The 18,331-nt window shown below is 39.6% G+C and overlaps 1 protein-coding gene across 2 annotated transcripts in view; it reads right to left on the minus strand.

The window, feature by feature from the left end:
- The window catches only part of Tnpo3 (transportin 3), a 77,821-nt gene that overhangs the window by 16,432 nt on the left and 43,058 nt on the right, over nt 1–18,331 (minus strand). For both annotated transcript variants that reach the window (XM_005365756.3, XM_013353256.2), the window contains 9 exons: nt 17,152–17,243; nt 15,061–15,200; nt 11,822–12,013; nt 11,303–11,394; nt 8,543–8,619; nt 7,236–7,296; nt 6,063–6,203; nt 4,056–4,172; nt 2,128–2,222 (listed from right to left, as the gene is read on the minus strand). In XM_005365756.3, coding sequence (XP_005365813.1) covers nt 2,128–2,222; nt 4,056–4,172; nt 6,063–6,203; nt 7,236–7,296; nt 8,543–8,619; nt 11,303–11,394; nt 11,822–12,013; nt 15,061–15,200; nt 17,152–17,243 — 1,007 coding nt within the window. The remainder of the gene's footprint in view (nt 1–2,127; nt 2,223–4,055; nt 4,173–6,062; nt 6,204–7,235; nt 7,297–8,542; nt 8,620–11,302; nt 11,395–11,821; nt 12,014–15,060; nt 15,201–17,151; nt 17,244–18,331) is intronic.

The following is an 18,331-nucleotide window of genomic DNA, read 5'->3' on the forward strand; positions in this document are numbered from 1 at the left end:
TTTTCACTAAATTTCCTGGGAACTTGAAGTCATTCTTTCTTTCCTTTTTTTTTTTTTTTTTTTTTAAAGAACCTTGGAGGCCTTCTGCGGATATGGGCACTGCCCAGCGCGAGAACTCACTGGATGCCACCAAACGGTGAACCCATTCCAAGGAGCCCTGCCCTTGAAGTTATTCTTTAAAAACTCTTTATACATACATACATTACATACATACATATGTATATAAATAAAAGGGGGAGACCAGGGAACCTGCTATTCTCAATTTCAACTCAATAAGATCTGGAATTACCCGGGAGACAGGCCTCTGGGAATGCCTGGGGGGGTTATCCTGATAAGCGTAACTGAGGTGGGAAGGACACTTGTTTTGGGCGGTCCCATTCTTTTTTTAAAAAAATATTTATTCATTATACACACACACACACATATATATATATATACATATATAATATTCTGTGTTCATGTATGCCTGCAGGCCAGAAGAGGGCACCAGACCTCATTACAGATGGTTGTGAGCCACCGTGTGGTTGCTGGGAATTGAACTCAGGACCCCTGGAAGAGCAGGCAACGCTCTTAACTGCTGAGCCACCTCTCCAGCCCTTGGGCAGTCCCATTCTTTGGGTTGGGATCTTAAGTTGCATAAAAAGGAGAAAGTCAGCCTAGCACCTCTGCTTTAAGCTCCTACTGCTGTAACTTCCCCACTGTGACAGACTAAAGCGTTAGATTGTAATCAAAAGAAAACCCTTTCTTCCTTAAGCTGCCAGACAGGGTATTTCATCACAGAAAGAGGAAAATTAATTAGTAGTCAGACGAAGTTGGACATGGTGGTGCACATCTTTAATTCCGGCAGGCAGATTTCAGCCAGGCTAGTCTACATAGTGAGCTTTCAGGACAGTCAGAGCCATGAAGGGAGACTCTGTCTATAAAATAAACAAACAAAAACTAGGAATCACTGGTTCTATCTTAAGGATGTTCAGTTTCTTCAAGAAGTAGAGTGAAGCAGGAAACAATGAGAGCAGCACGAGACAGTAACACCACTGGGGATTACCTGTGTGTGCTGGCTAGTTCATGTCAGTTTGGCAGAAGCTAGAGCCTTCTGAGTAGAGGGGGTCTCAGCTGAGAAAATGCCTCCGTAAGATCGGGCTCTGGGCAAGCCCGTAAAGCATTTTCTTAATTAATGATTGATGTGGGAGGGCCCAGCCTATTGAGGGTGGGTTCAACCCTTGCCTAACAGTCTTGGGTTCTATAGGAAAGAAAGCAGGCTGAGCAAGCAAGTAAGCACCCTCCATGGCCTCTACATTAGCTCCTGCCTCCAGATTCCTGCCATCACTACTCTGATAATAACTGTTATATGGAACTGTGAATGAAATAAACCTTTTTCTCACAAAGTTGCTTTTGGTCAGTGTTTCATCACAGCAATAGTAACCACGAAGACACTGGGTAAGCACTATCTTATTTTCATTTGATAGTGGGCACTGAGCTCGGAGTCTCCACTTAGACACATCCCTAGCCTAAGTACATTTTTTTTTTTTTTTTTTTTTTTTTTTTTGTTTTTCGAGACAGGGTTTCTCTGTGGTTTTGGAGCCTGTCCTGGTACTAGCTTTGTAGACCAGGCTGGTCTCAAACTCACAGAGATCCGCCTGCCTCTGCCTCCCTAGTGCTGGGATTAAAGGCGTGCGCCACCATTGCCCGGCTGCCTTAGTACATTTTTTTTCTTTTTTCTTTTAAATATTTATTTATTTATTATGTATACAATATTCTGTCTGTGTGTATGCCTGCAGGCCAGAAGAGGGCACCAGACCTCATTACAGATGGTTGTGAGCCACCATATGGTTGCTGGGAATTGAACTCAGGACCTTTGGAAGAGCAGGCAACGCTCTTAACCACTGAGCCATCTCTCCAGCCCCTAAGTACATTTTTATGTGGTGCATATTCCTTCCATGTTCCCACCTAATACCCCCTCACCTCTACGTATAGGGCAGCTCACAAAAAGGCTATGAATCATTAAGCTACTTTTCCTGATGACCTCATTTTATAGAGAAGGAAATAATAAAATGTCAGATGGCAAAATTAGGCAGTGACAAGAGATGAGCAATTAACATTAAAGTCTTGTTCTTCAGAAGGACTTACCGGGTGGCTAACCTGAATAGGTCATCTACAGTGTCGGGGTGATTTTGGAGGCCATTCTGCTGTTCTAGGAGCTGAAAAGTGGGAATGCATAGTGCCTAGAACAAAACAGTAATTTTAAAACAAATGCTTAAACATAAATGTCAATATTTAGACTTGCCAAACATCATAGCAAATACAAGTAGAAGAAGCACGTAGGAAATGACAAGATTGTGACAGGCAGAAAGAAAAAGAGAACTCTTGACCAATTCAAAGAACAAGCTTATATGTTTAAGAGAGAGAGAGAGAGAGAGAGAGAGAGAGAGGAGAAAGGATCAAAAAGTCACCTATTAGGGACTGAGGAAGGAGTCAGCTCAGTAGGGAAGAGCACCTGCTATGCTAGCGTGAGGAACTGAGTTTGGATCTCTAGTGCCTGCATAAAGAGCCCGATGTGCCTGTAACGTCAATTTCTTTTGGCGGCGGTTAGAAAGGCAGATGCTAAGAGCTTACTAGCCAGCTGGCCTTGTGGAAAAATCTTCTGCTTCAGTGAGAGACCCTATCTCAAGGCAATAGACAGAAAGCAGGAGAAAGACACCTGATGCTCTATTCTTGTCTCCAAATGTATATACACATACACCTATACACTGATGTGTATATCACACACACAATACACTTAACACATACATAGAAGACATTTAAGGGACAAAAGTACATATTTCAGTTGATGCAACGAATTGATTATGTCTCATCCCCACTTAAAATCTTTTTACTTTGGAAGATAGTGTCACAGAGCTCCTGAAACTGGAGTCACAGTATACCAAGGTCGGTCTCAAACTCACAGTAATCCTCTTGCTTCAGATTCCTGAATAATGAGAATATAGGCATGCACCATCATATTTGAATCTTTCATGGAATGTTTAAAAACGTATTTGTTTGTTTATGAATGTGGAGGTCAGATGACAATCCTAGGGATGGATCCTTTGTTGTTTTTCTGTTGCATGTGCCATCCAGGTCTGAGAGCTTCAATTTCCACAGGAACCATGAGATTATAGATGCTTACACCACTGTATCTGATGGGAATTACTGGCTCTGAGAATTCAAACTCATGTTTTTTGAAGAAAGCACTTTACCTAGTGAGCTATTTCTTCAGCTCCTTGTTGATTTTAGGCCAGGCTGGCTTTGAACTCAGAGATCCGCCTGTCTCTGGAGTGATGGGATTAAAGGCTTTCAACTCACAAAATGCCTATAGTTACGAAATATCATACTTGGCACGGAATTAGAAATTTTAAAAAATTTTCTTTAAGGATTGTTTTATGTGTAGGAGTATTTTGCCTGCATGTTATGTATGTACACCATCGGCATGCCTAGTGTATTTGGAAGTCAGAAAGTGGTATCAGATGACCTGGAACTGGAGCAGTGGACAGCTGAAAGCCACTACATGGGTGCTGGAATTGAATTCAGGTCCTCTGCAAGAACAGCAAGCACCCATCCCAGCATTAGGGAAGACACTTTATATATTGTACTAGATGCGGTCTAGTCATCAAACCTGGTATCTGAGTTTCATCTTCTGTGCCCACATGATGGAAGAAAATAATCAACTCCCTAGCTGTCCTCTGACTTCCACACTCTGGTGATATGTGTACCCCACACCCCAACAAATGCATTAAGAAATTAAAAAGCCAGGCATAGTGGTATAGCTTGTAACCTCAGGACTTGGAAGGTAGAGGCATGCAATCTCCGTGAATTTGAGACCAACCTGGTCTACATAGTGAGTTCCAGGACATAGTGAGACCCTGTCTAAAATAAATAAATAGAAGAAAATAAAACAATCACCAAGTGTCTACCTCCCCGACATTAGAAAATCAATATGCCATGGCTGTAATAAGAATAAAGACACAGCAAAGGTCCCCAGGCCCATAACGCCTGGCATATTCTCCCCAGGAAAAACACACCTGGAGCATGTCTAATAATCCCTGCCGACAGCCTTCTTCCATGCCGTACTCATCCACAAGGATACTGCCAAGGTACAGGAAACAGGAATGCTGATGTACACGGTACACATTCACCATCTGCAAGAAGAAACTACCCAGTCAACTCACCCCTCATCCCTCAGAAAGAATCTGGAGTATCGACAATCTATTTGCAGGAAGAAAATCAGATGAAGCTTCTCTCTCTTTTTTTAAAAGATTTGTTCATTTACTATGTATACAGTATTCTGTCTGCATGTATGCCTGCAAGTCATAAGAGGGCGCCAGATCTCATTATAAATGTCTGTGATCACTATACAATTGCTGGTGGATTGAACTCAGGAACTCTGGAAGAGCAGCCAGTGTTCTTAAACTCTCTCCAGCCACCATCGCCCGGCTCGGGGCTTTTCTCTTTAAGGCAAAGTTTTACAGTTTATTGGCAATACTTTCTGAAAAACAAGGCTCGCCGCGCAGTGGTGGCGCACGCCTTTAATCCCAGCACTCGGGAAGCAGAGGCAGGCGGATCTCTGTGAGTTCGAGACCAACCTGGTCTACAGAGCTAGTTCCAGGACAGGCTCCAAAGCCACAGAGAAACCCTGTCTCGAAAAACCACAAAAAAAAAAAGAAAAAAAAAAGAAAAAAAAAAAGAAAGAAAGAAACACAAGGCTCAACTTAATTTTCAAGTTTTTTAAATCTCTCTAAAAGATTTATTTATTATTGTAACAGTGTTCTGTCCTCATGTATACCTGCTACAGGCCAGAAGAGGGAACCAGATCTCATTACAGATGGTTGTGAGCCACCATGTGGTTGCTGGGAATTGAACTCAGGACCTCTGAAGAGCAACCAGTGCTCTTAACCTCTGAGCCATCTCTCCAGTCCACAAGTTTTCTTTTTAAAGAGTTCTTTCATGCCTTTGACTGGTTTCCTTCTGAAGACAATGTTGAAAGAACTGTCAAATACTTCAAACTACAAGCAATTTAGTACTTGGGGTAGTATTTCCAAAATATAGTCTCATTGTCTAGGATTAAAGGTCTGCACCCACTATGCCCAACCCTCATTTTTCTTTTATTTTGGTTAAGGGACACACTGTAAAAGTGTAGTCTCGCTGGCATAGTCAATGTTTTAACTCTAATTTGACAGTGTAGAACAAAAATACCCCCCAACTTCCCCTAAGTTTAAATGTGCTATATTGACACAGGAGGCTAACATAAACACAAATTACTTAATGACCTAAGGATAAGTGTTTCATGTAGGTCTAAATGCTACTACTTCAAATCACACCATCACAATTACCAATCTTAATGATTAAAAGAAAATAAATTGGGACTGGGAAGGTGACTCATGGATAAAAGCACAAGCATTAGGATCAGAGTTCAGATCCCCAGTACCCATGTAAAAGTTGGGCAGGTGGGATGGGCACTTGCAATTTGAATACTTGAGAGGCAGACAAGGCACACCTAGAGCAAGCTTGCTATCTCGCTAGAATAGCCAGATCTCCAAGTTCAGGGAGAGATCTTATCCCAACAAGAAATTTAGAGTTTGATTGAGGAAGACACTCTGTTAACGCTGGACACACTCTCCCTATACACATGCATGTATACTACCCCTTGGGGGAAAAGAGAATCACATTCATTTTTGACAAATAAAAGAGACCCATGTGAAAAGCAAAATATAGTCAAGATAGAACAAAATCTGGCTGGTTCAAGAAACAGCAAGTTTGACTTGTTTCATTGTCCCAAAAGACATTAATTTACGTGTTTACCGCTGGCACATAAAGGCTGAGCACAAGCTCTTCTCTTCACAGGATCTTACAGACTGCTGCTACACAAGCTCTTTCTCTATGGACAACATACTTACTTCATGTACTTATTTATTAAAATATATTTTCCTTTGTAAATCAATCAATCAATCAAAACGGCTTCATTTCATCAACAAAGTTTTTGCGCTGAAGGTATAGTTGTGTACATAGCATGTCACTCAAGGAAAACTTACCTGTGTGACTAGTGGCTGTAGAAGGGCTGCAGACCCTTTGCCTACACAACGAACAGCGAAGCGCAGACATCTGCAACAACGTTCTACAATCCGATTGTCAGCTCGGTGTTTATTTAGAGTCTCAGACAAAACTGGCCATATCTGAATCAAAAGTTAAAATATGAGAAAGAAAGCATATCAACTAATAGCCGAGAAAATAATCCTAAATTGGTAATATCTGATTTGTTTTAAACTAAGTAATTATTATTAGTCTTACACCATAGATTGGCCTTCAGCTACTTCAAAGCTTTGACAATCTTCCGCATCAGCCTTACGAGTTCCTGGTATTACTGCATACATTATTACACCTGTCTGACTTGGACAGGATTTTCTTTATGGTAGTATACATGGCCTAATTCAGCCAGTATGTATACAGATGTGCACAGGTTCATATATTACACATTACTAAAACCCAATTGCTTCTTGAGAGAAACACAGTGACTTGTCAGAACAAGACCACCAACTCTATAAAAATCAGATACCCGTTTCCCTAAATTTCAGAATTCCTCAGTGAGGATAGAAAAGAATTTCAGAGGAAAAAAAATCTTTAAAGGTAGCTTTAGGAAAGCAGAAAACACACAAAAGAACTGGGGATATAAATAGTTATCTGCTACACTGAAAAATTAAGGATATCTAGTATTTATGTAACCTCCAAAGTTTGCAATGCACTTCTAGAAACCATGACTTTGGCTATAGAGATGATTCATCAGTAAAGACACTTGCCACCCAAACTTATGACGTGAATTACATCCCTGGGCAACACAGAATACAGAGAGAGAACCAACTCCCGCAGGCTGTGCTCTGACCCATGTGCCCTGCGAGTGCATGTGCACAGATACACAATTTATAAAATAAGAAAGAAACTAACAAATAAAAACCCCATATCTCTTGATCCTCATATTATTCTGAGTGGATAAAATAGAAGGGAGTATTATACTGAGGGAAAGCTAATGTCACTTACTTTGTCACAATATTAGGCTAGGACTGATTAAGCCTCTTAGCAATCAGTTAATCTTAGAATTTCTACCTCTTACCATGCCAACAAATTAAATCTCACTATGAACATGTGAAATCAGTGTCTCCTCAACACAGCTCCTCAAGGGGAAAAGAAAAAAAGCATTCATTAGTACTTACTTCCTGTATGACTTTTTGGCACGGATGAGTCTGTCCATTTTCTACAATGGGATTGGTGTGCCTGGGAAAAGATAATAGCCCCAAACAGTGAAAGATAAATTTAACTAAGAACCCAGACCTCGCTCTGCTCATAAAATCAGGTGGTAGAGTCATTTACTTACACCAACAGTTTTCTTCTAGCCCATTTCAAGTAAAACAAACATACTTTAAGCCACCCCCCATACACAAACATCAAACTGCCACTAAGGCAGTTCTACTAGAACAAGGAAATTTCATGAAACTCTGGTTATATGGGCTGTAGGGCAGGTTCTACTACTTTTTCTATTATTTCTCCTTATAAACCTAAATGTGTTTGTTTCCAAATTAATAAAAATACATACAACCTACCCTGAGCATTAAAACAGAGAAAGTTCAGCCAGGTGTGATGATGCACACCTTTGATCCCAGCACTTGGGAGACAAGAGGCAGGCGGATCTCTGAGTTCAAGGCCAGCCTGGTCTACAGAGTGAGTTCCAGGACAGCCTATAAAGAAACTGCCTTGTGGAGTGGGGGGGAAGCTATTAGCAGGCTCTCACAGCTATGAAGGGAAAAGTGTTGCATCAAGTCACTTGATAGTAATAACTAATAAGCAAAAACAATGCCTGGCATAGGCTTCTTCTATACAACTATTACTCTGATACCCTAATTGCCCACGAGCCTAACAAACGTATAAGCTATACAACTCAGCCAAGATCAAGTTTTGGTCACCATTACTCAATCGTCTTTTTAATCATGGCTCCTCTTGAATGCAAAGGACTTATTTCATCCAGCATTGAAGAGACTTTATTAATTTTTGGATATATATAATATATACCAATGATCCTGAAGAGTATTGTCTCTGTAACAGCAGGAAGAAACAACAATGTCACTATAGAACTTAAGAGAAATGTCAACTGTTTACATCTTACTAAAGATCCAATGAATCAAGATACCTTGGTGGATGGGAGCTAACAATCTGTTTTGAAAGAGTTTCAAGGTGATTCTGGTACACACTAGCTTGAGAACCACCAAAATAATAACCAAAGTGATGGGGATGATGGTGGTGTGTGTTTGTATGTAGCAAGGTAGGGTCAGAGACAGGATCTTCTTATAGCCTAGGCTGGCCCCAGCTTGCTGTGTAGTAAGCGTGACCTTCAACTTCTTATCTTCTAGCCTCCACCTCCCTAGAACTGGAATTACAGGTTTGTACCATCACTATTGGCTTGCTTATTTTGGTGTTTCATTTGTGTTTTTATTTTAACTCTAGGAGACTAAACCTCCCTTCTTACCTAAATATTACCGCCAGGCGATCTAAGAACACAGTGGGATCTGAAGATATGCCATTGCTGGGCTCCTGAGACAACAGCTGAAGAAACAAAGACATTAACACACATAGACCTTTAGTGAATACTGCAGCAGACATTCTTACATATCAACCTTTGCTTATCTCTTTAAGAAGAGCTGAAAAACTACTCAAATGGTACAAATTTCTTATTTGCAGACGACTTGCCTCCATCTTGTGCCCTGGATTAGACTGCATATTAGTGTATTCACTATGTAATCACTTGAGAGGATAAAATATCATTTGATTTTTTTCTCTATTAATCTATGATTAAGATGTCTATAATAGAAACTGTACATTGTTATTTTATACTTAGTATATGTAACATTTGTATTTAGCTAAAAAATATTTAAGTTTATGAGTAAATCTGAGTAAATATATATGTATACTGTATATAAGCCTGGTGCCCAAGAAGGCCAGAAGAGGATGATAAGAACTGAACCCAGGTCTTCTATAAGAACACCACGTGCTCTTAACTTCTGAGCTATCTCTCCAGTTCTTATATGCAGTTTTAAAAAAAAAATATCTGCCAGGCGGTTGGTGGCGCATGCCTTTAATCCCAGCACCCGGGAGGCAGAGGCAGGCGGAACTCTGTGAGTTTGAGGCCAGCCTGATCTACAGAGCTAGTTCCAGGACAGGAACCAAAGCTACAGAGAAACCCTGTCTCGAAAAACAAACAAAAACAAAGAAAAAACACAATTAAGTCTGGGGTGGGCAGAGTGTTGAGTGGAGGTCCAGAACAAGTAGTGAGAATCAGTTCTCTCCTTCTGCCATGTGGGTCCTGGGGATCAAATTTAGATCCTCAAGCTTGGTGGCCAGCACCCTGACCCACTGAACCCTCTTCCCAGGTCAGCTTTGTTTTAAGTTTTAGACAAAGTCTTCTAATGTATATGTAGCCAAGGTTAGCTTCTGCCTCAGCACTCAACTACTGGGATTATAGGCATGTGTCACCATACCCAATTTATATTTAGTTTTATATAAGATAAAGTGTTAAGATTATTACTTCTTTAAAGCAAACTGTCTCTCATTCTCTTTTCTAAAATTCCTTAAATACTGCTAGCAGTATAGATCATTACAGATGAACTTCAAGACCATTATGGCAAGTTCTAAAACTTCCATTAGTAAGCCTATTGTTATTGCACTAGAAATGCAACTGGAGAAGAGCTGACAGCTTTAAAGTGTTCTTCAACAAAATATGGTAGACTAGAGATTTTCTGTTCCTCAAACAGTCTTACTAAGTAGCTGAGGCTGGCCTTGAACTCATGATCCTCTTGTCTCAATCTTCCCCACCCAGAGTTGGGATTATAGGTGTGTGCCAATACTCCTGGTTTCTAGGTTTTTAGAATATGGTTGGTTTTACTTCCTGGACCTGCTTTTCACACTGGACCTTCTAAATTGTTATTACCAATATTGAGAATCTACTGTCTCCCACCCCCACAGGGTTTCTCTGTGTAGCCCTGGCTGTCCTGGAATTCCTCAGTAAACCAGGTTGGCATTGAATTCAAAGAAACACCTTTCTCTACCTCCTGAGTGCTGGGATTAAAGGCATGAACCACCATCACCCTGAGAATCTACTAATTTTTAAATAATCATGTGACACATAAACAATGTTTTGGTCAACGAGAGACCACGTGTATAAAGTCACTTTACAAGATTATAATGGACCTGAAAAATTTAACACTGATTTCACAGCTACTCAAACAGCAGTGTGCAATGTTTACTCCTGTATTTGTTTCTGATATGACCGTTACTGATGTGTTACTAAACTACTATTACTGCTACTTTGGCTTTGTTTGTTTATTTGAAGAGCATGTCACTATTTAGTCTGGGATGCCTGAACTTCACTTCATAGTCTCAAAGTCCTGATCTTACTGAATTGACTTCTCAAGTGCAAGGGATACCATGTCTGGCCTTACCATTATTTTAAATGTACACATACTCAGGAAAAAGAAATTGCTATGGTAACAGCAGCCCTTATATGCCCAGTGTTTGCTATGTCTCTTGACTTGCATTCAGAAGTCATTTCAAATGACTGATCATCTGGGTTTGTATAATAGTCAAACCTACAAATATGCCTAACAATGCTTTTCTCAGACTGTTTCCTTGATGCAAATTAATGTCCAATTGCATATTTTCTAGGATGCAAATACAATTACTAATTTTAATGAATTTCAGTTAATTCTCTTTGATGTGGGAGTGTCATATATCAATCTGTTGATTTCATTGGTTAAGTAATAAACAAACTGCTTGGGCTCATAGCTTAGAACATAGGTGGGTGGAGTAAATAGAGCAGAATGCTGGGAGGAAGAGGAAGTGAGGTAAGAAGCCTCAGACAGAGACGACATGTGCCCCGCTCCCGAGCAGACACACGTGATGAAGCTCCGACCCAGGATAGACGTAGGCTAGAATCTTCCCGGTAAGACCGGTGCTACAGTTTATTAGAAATGGGTTGATCGGGATATCAGAATTAGCCAGTAAGGGCTAGAGCTAATGGGCCAAGCAGTGTTTAAAAGAATACAGTGTCCGTGTAATTATTTTGGGGAAAGCTAGCGTTGCGGGCAGCGGGGTGCTGGGGACGCAGCCCCACCGCTCTTATTACTACATCTCTTGCCTTTTAAACATATAACTAACTTGTATACAGGAATTGTACTTTTTATTTCTGAACATATATAAGTATATATTTGTTTAATTCCTTAGTTGGGCTCACCTTTTTCAATGCCATAACCTGAACAGAACATAGCTCACTAAGACATTCAGTAATCTTATCCAAAGGGAGTCTTGCTAGGACAAGAGCTGTTCCTGAAAAACAAAATGACTCAAATGAAGAACATAAAGGCTGAATTGAGGTAATTAAATTAGTTGATCTATATTACAAAAATAAACAGAATTCTTTTTAAAAGACCAGTATTGTTTTTAAAATTATAGCTTTCTTGTGTGTTTGTTTGGAAGAATTCATGCTGATTTTCACATTGATATAACACATCATTCATTTCTTCTTAGCAGCAAACATGAATGTGTTGTCTCTACCTCAAGTCTATAATTACACTATACATACTGCAAAGCAGTGTGAATTAATTTGATAGGCTTAAGTTTTGCTAAGAAAAGAATGTATGAACACATATTGGAAATTTCCCCTGAACAGAAAAATCAGTAAGAACATTATAAATAAAAAACTTCAAAAAAAAACTTAACCACAAGTAATGGTTGAGAGGAGACTGTTACTAACCTTTTAGCAAACCCACAGCAGCTTCGGGAGACAACATGAAAGAATCAAGGGAGTGGGCAATTTCTAGGAGTCCATTAAAGTGCTGAGCCATATGATCCCGACAAACTGAACAAATGTTATGAATGGCTTTGGCTGCAGCGGAAGCCAGAGGCTTTTCACACAGGCCTTTCATCAAATAGCCCAATACAGGGTCTACGAAATAAAAGCCAAATACAGATTATACATCATACTTAAGAAAAGTATATACTTTGTTGCAACAAAGGTAAGTATATTTTTCAAAAGTAACCCATAAATGAAATATAAGTTACCCTTGGTTTAAAAAAAAAATTCAGCAAGTGGTGACACACACCTTTAATCCTAGCACTTGGGAGGCAGAGGCAGGCTGATCTCTGTGAGTGTGAAGCCAGTTTGGTCTATATAATGAATTCCAGAACAGCCAGGGCTACATAGCTCATGAGATCTTGTCTCAAAAGAATCAACAAGGGGCTGGAGAGATACCTGAGTAGTTAAGAGCACTGGCTGCTCTTCCAGAGGACCTAGGTTCAATTTCCAGCACCCATGTGGCAGCTCACAACTGTCTGTAGAACAGTCCAGTTCAAGGGTATCCAACAACCTCACATAGGCAAACATGGAAGCAAAATACCAATGCATATAAAATAAAAATGTTAAAAGAACCAATAAAACAAACCAACCTACAGATTTGGAGGTGATCTCACTGATGCTCTGTCAGGAAGCCCTGAATTCCATTCACTTCAGCTTTCAATTTTTTCTTCATTGTAGTTAACTGTTCCTTCGAACCCCACAGAATCAGGCAGCAGTTTGAAAACCACTGACCGTGAGCCCAAGGGATGGCTTAGCCTTAGGCATGTGCACTACTCTTCCCAAGACCTCAGTTCAGTTTCAAACACCTAGAGTGGCTTACAAGTGCCTGTAACTCCAGCTCCAGACTGATCTGATGCCTCTGGCCTCCACAGACACCTGCACTCCTATGCACACATCCCCACTGTTGCATATACTTTAAAAGAACAACATTCAAATACAATTGTGTATGTGTGCATATGTATATGAATGTTCACATGTAGCTCCACAGTTGGTGTTAGTGTTCCTCTATCACTCTCTACTTTATTTATAGAGGCAGGGGCTCTTAACTGAACACACTGTTTGCTGACTGTTTTACTTGCCAGCCCGCCCTGGAGATCGCCTCTGTCTCACTAATGCTGGGATTTCTGTTGCCCATTTCAGCTTTCCAGTTTCTAAGTGGACCTAGACTCCCGTCAAACTTGCAGGGCAAGTGATTTACCCACTAAACCATGTCCCAAATCCCATCAGTAGCACTTCTAAATGAAATTAATTGACTACTATGACTTGACTTTACCAAACGTTAACTGCTCCAACAACCCTGACTGCAAAAGTTATTTCTAGAGTTAATGCTATTCTTCTTTTCCCTTTCTTTATAAAATCAGATTTTTTTAAAGAAAGGAAAGATGATTTTTAAAGAAAGGAAATATTAAATGTGCTATATGATCATAAGATCATTTTCATGGTTACCATGAAAAAAACAAACCAAACTTAAGGAATCAAAAGATACTGTGTCAAAAACCAATTAAAAGAGTTATCTTTAAGTGAGAATGTGGCTCAGTGGTAGGATGCTTAGCTAGTATAACTGCGGCCCTGGAATTGATCCTCGGTACTATAAAATTAATTTCTAACACAACCTACCGTAGTCTATCCTCTTCCCCAAAGGCCCCAAGCCTGTTTAGTTAAATACTCAGAAGATGGAGAATTGGAAATGATAGCCCACACAACTCCAACATTGTAGGCGTTGACTCTCAAATAACATCAGCAGTTATTTACAAAACAGCAATTTGTTTACTGCTGATGTACAAATCTGAATGAAATACTGCAAGCAGGGACTGAACTTTGCTGCTTATTGGACACGACAATGACCCCACTTTTGCTTCCTGGTAGAAGGGTGCACACACACCATAGGAATTTTGAAAATATTATGGAATGGCATGCTCCACTTGCTAAGTAGCTTGGTAATAACTGAACACACCTATCATAGGATCCATGCACAAAAGTGAGAAAAAGAAACGTACTTATTTTGGTGTGTGTGTGTGTGTGTGTGTGTGTGTGTGTGTGGTTTTTCAAAACAGGGTTTCTCTGTATAACAGCCTTGGCTGTCCTGGAACTACTCTCTCTGTAGATCAGGCTGGCCTTGAACTCAGAGCCTGGCTTGCCACTGCCTCCCAAGTGCTAAGATTAGTGTTCACCACGACACTTAGCTACTGGTTTACTTTTTGTGGCAAACACTTTAGTCATTAAAACCAGATTATTTGCAAACATTCACAAAGTTGGGAACACATAAAATTCTCAGAATGAATCGTTTTAAATATCAGGAGTTTGATTACATATTTCTCTGGACAAATTTTTTTTTGTTTTGTTTTCCTTGGATCTCAGTGCATTCATTTGCAAAATAAGGGTGTTGGGATAAAGGATACCAACTTTAACTCCAACTCTCAAGATTCATTTTATTTTATTTTTTATTTTTTTAGGTTTTTCAAGACAGGGTTCAGCATAAAGTTTTGTTTTTGTTTCGAGACAGGGTTTCTCTGTGGTATTGGTGCCTGTCCTGGAACTAGCTCTTGTAGACCAGGTTGGCCTCAAACTCACAGAGATCCGCCTGCCTCTGCCTCCCAAGTGCTGGGATTAAAGGCGTGCACCACCACCCAGCTCATTTTAATTTATTTTTTATTTTGAATTATTAGTTTAGATAAAAAAAAATCTACTTATGGGGCTGGAGAGATGGGTCAGTGGTTAAGAGCACTGCCTGCTCGTCCAGAAGCCCTGAGTTCAATTCCCAGCACTCACATGGTGGCTCACACTCATCTGGTGTCCTCTTCTGGCCTCCAAGCCAGACAGAACACTGTATACATAATAAATAAATAAATCTTTTAAAAAAATCTACTTAACAGATAAACCCCCTTCTTTCCTTTAGTTGGTGTTAGGAGGACAGTCTGATTAGCTAACACATGTACCAAAGACCATCAGAGACAGAAATATCTGTGCTTAATTTAAGAAAAGTATGAAGTAGTCCAGCCCTGTGGAAGTCTAACAAATGTTCAAACTAAGCAACTTATATAAATAACAATGTGCTTATTCTATGAGAAGTAAGAAAACAAGTGCAAAAGAAAAGAGACAGCTCAAGTGATGGCAGCAGAGGCAGAACCCACACTCACCCAGGAACTGAGGATTCCGGTCAACCACTTCACTCATTTCCCCAACCAGCTCGATGCTAGTGTACCGCACAGCCATATGGACAGTCTCTGGGAGACGGACAACTCCCTCTAGTACCTCCACAAGTGTAGGATTGTTCTCCCTGAGGATAGAAAGCAAGTACTTATAGTTACTGTCTATAGGGTACTATTCTGGCCAAGCAACAGGCAGCAGTGAAACTTCACATTGTAAAAAGGGCATCTAAGTAAATAATAACTATTCAAATCAAAGTGCAGAACATTTTCAAACAGGACTTTGGCTTCTTCCTGTCTTGGGGTGCTAAGAATGTGCACTGAGGCACATTCTCCAGTCCTGAGCATTCCCTAATACTTCAAAAAGTGACAAAAGATAGAAATTAAAGCTAACAATATTCCAGAAGAAGTACACTGCTCCTTCTGAATGACATGAAAGTATCTAGATATAAGCCCGCAAACAGAGGAATTTGCAATTGGAAAGGCAGATGTCAGCTGATGGTGACAGTCATCTTTTAAAGAACCTAGTTCATTTAGTCCCCTATCTGCAGCACCTAGAACAGTGCCTGGCACATAGTGGGCACTCAGGAAATACTGCTTAATACTTAAGCGAATGAATGAATGACAATCATAGACCACTTCTATTAGCTGTTATCCTCCAAAGGATTTCTTATGGCTGGATACTGGAAACTCTGAAAAGGAAAGTACAGGTGAACCAGTTTACTAAGTCAAAGAATCCAAGAAAACAGGAGCAGGGGCCATTAGGATGCCCTGATTTGGAACATGAGGGGAAATTTAAATCAATAAAACACTTTCCACAGTTCTGTGAATTTACCACCCTCATCCTCATACTAAACTGGATTTAAAATACAGAATGGAAGATGTTCCCAGTTAGAATTTAATCCAGAAATGAAGATGTTTAATATGACGATATCTAGGATTATAGCATGAATATCACCTGCCAATTACTAGGCTTATCACATCCTTTAAATGGACTAAAAAAAAAAAACAAAATGAAAAACTGTAATCACATGTTGGCTTGAAGAGAAGATAAACAAGTAATTATTCTCTCACTGATGCTTTAGACTGGACACTCTACCAGTTTTGGGAGACTATCTACCTATCCCTTTTCAAATCAATACCTATTGGGTATAATAGTAACCCTCAGACCATCAGAGAAGGCTCTAAAAGACACCAAATGGTTTAAGAGCAAATGCTATAGTAAGCAATTAAGAAGCAGAACTTCTATTAGAAAAAAAGAAAAATAGGCCTAATCATCTCTTTAAGCATTTCTTAGGTTGAAAACACATCTACGAGCTCGCAGACCAGGCCCAGAAAGGCAGCTAAGAAGAAGCACTGTGCCTTTAACAGGTGCCCCTCCATCTGTCTCGGCCGCCTTCCAATCACGGTCCTAAATAGAGCCAGAGTGTAAGTGCCGATCAAAAGTACCACATAACTGGACAAAATTATTATATCAGTGTATAAACTCAGGACACAAGCAAACTCTGCTTAAGAACCTTTCCATGAATTTAATTTTCATGCTAAGCAATTAGCAATTGCAATTCAAATTCAAATAATTTAAAATTTTCAATGGCAATAGCAAAAGTAACAACTGTCCTTTAGATTCTCTATTCTTTTAAATAAAATGGTATCAATGCTCTGCCTCTGAAACCCATAGATTCCCTAAGATTGAGAAAGAGAACAATGTAATTAAACAGCTTACCTAAGGTCACAAAAACAGGAGACCCAAATTAATGCCAATCCCATTGTTTTTAAGGAAATACCAAACAATGTAACACTCTAACAAACTCCTTCACACTGTCACAAAGGAGCCACTGAGGGGAAAAAAAAAATCAGCATTCTATTTCTAGGGTCAATAGTAAAATAAGTTTAACTCTAGGAAACATATTAAAATATGGCATCAGCAATGCAGGCCATCCTACACTAGACTAAAGCTGTAAGACTAGACAGCAGCATAGAAGTTGTAAGACTTTCCAATAATATACCATACAGAAACATGGTGTAAATCTCCTTTCTTTTGATATTAAAGAGTTCCCAGCAAAAGACTTATTAGACACTCACGGATCAACACTCTTTGCTATAGCAGCCATGATAAAGAGAACCGCTTCTGTCACCTCCCAGGGTGGGTTGCCTTCTTTCAGAGTAGAATACAACTAGAGAAGAAGAGGTGGATTATGGAGCCATTAAAAGAAAACAGAATTCCAAACACAAACAAAACAAAAAATGTTAGTTCAAAGAAATCCGGCTCTTTTTTCTAAACCCAAATATCTCTCAGAGCCACCCAAGAACAGTACTTTCATATTTGGATTCTCACTGTTTAAAAGGAACTACGATTTTAGTGCCTAAAATAAACATATTTAGAACCCCAAGAGTTTCCAAAAATTGAGAATCATGGGGAAAATGTTAAACATTAATAATGGGTGTCTGGTGGTCTTGACAGCACATCAATAGGTAAACGTTCTTAAAGCACACATCCTGCATGTGCATCTGCTTTATAAATTATTGGCTGCACCAACAGTAGTGCAAGGTAAAGTGCTGGAAGGAAACTAACTGCTCAGAAGGCTCTATACAATAGCACATGCAAGCACTTATTGTTTTTCTTTTGTTTTTTTAAGCAGGGCTTCTTTGTGGCAGTGTTGGAACTCGCTCCGTAGACCAGGCTGGTCTCTAATTCAGAGATCCACCTGCCTCTGCTTTCTGAGTGCTGGGATTAAAGGCATGTGCCACCATCATCCTGCCAAAAAACACATCTTTTAAAAAAGGCAAACCTAGCAGAATACTTAGTGATGTTCTGGTTCTTAATTTACCAGATCATATATATGGGTGGAACATAACTTGCTATTAGGCCAAGTAAAATGTTTATAGTCAAAAATAAATAACTGAAAACAAAACAAATTCAATTTCTACAGTCAAAAGAGACACTACAAAGGAAAGCAAAACAAGAACAAAAACCTCTTTCCTTTCATTTTTGCCAAAGAACGTTTTCTGGACCTGGTGCTCCACAGAACACATCTTGTTAACACTGACAGTTTATATAATTTTTAAGCTTAAATCAAAGACAAGAGGTAGTGAGAAAAGAGTTGAAATCTGAGTATAGGTCCTTTGCCCACTGAATCTGCTTCCTAAAATTCTCCAAATCTGTATAGCAGATTCAAAAAAACAAGCCTTGCAATGAAAAGTTGTAATTTACTGAATATTTCCTGGGCAAAATTATATAAAAGTTTATATACAAAATGGATGT

The sequence above is a fragment of the Microtus ochrogaster genome, unplaced genomic scaffold (assembly GCF_000317375.1).
Source record: "Microtus ochrogaster isolate Prairie Vole_2 unplaced genomic scaffold, MicOch1.0 UNK4, whole genome shotgun sequence".
NCBI lineage: Eukaryota > Metazoa > Chordata > Mammalia > Rodentia > Cricetidae > Microtus > Microtus ochrogaster.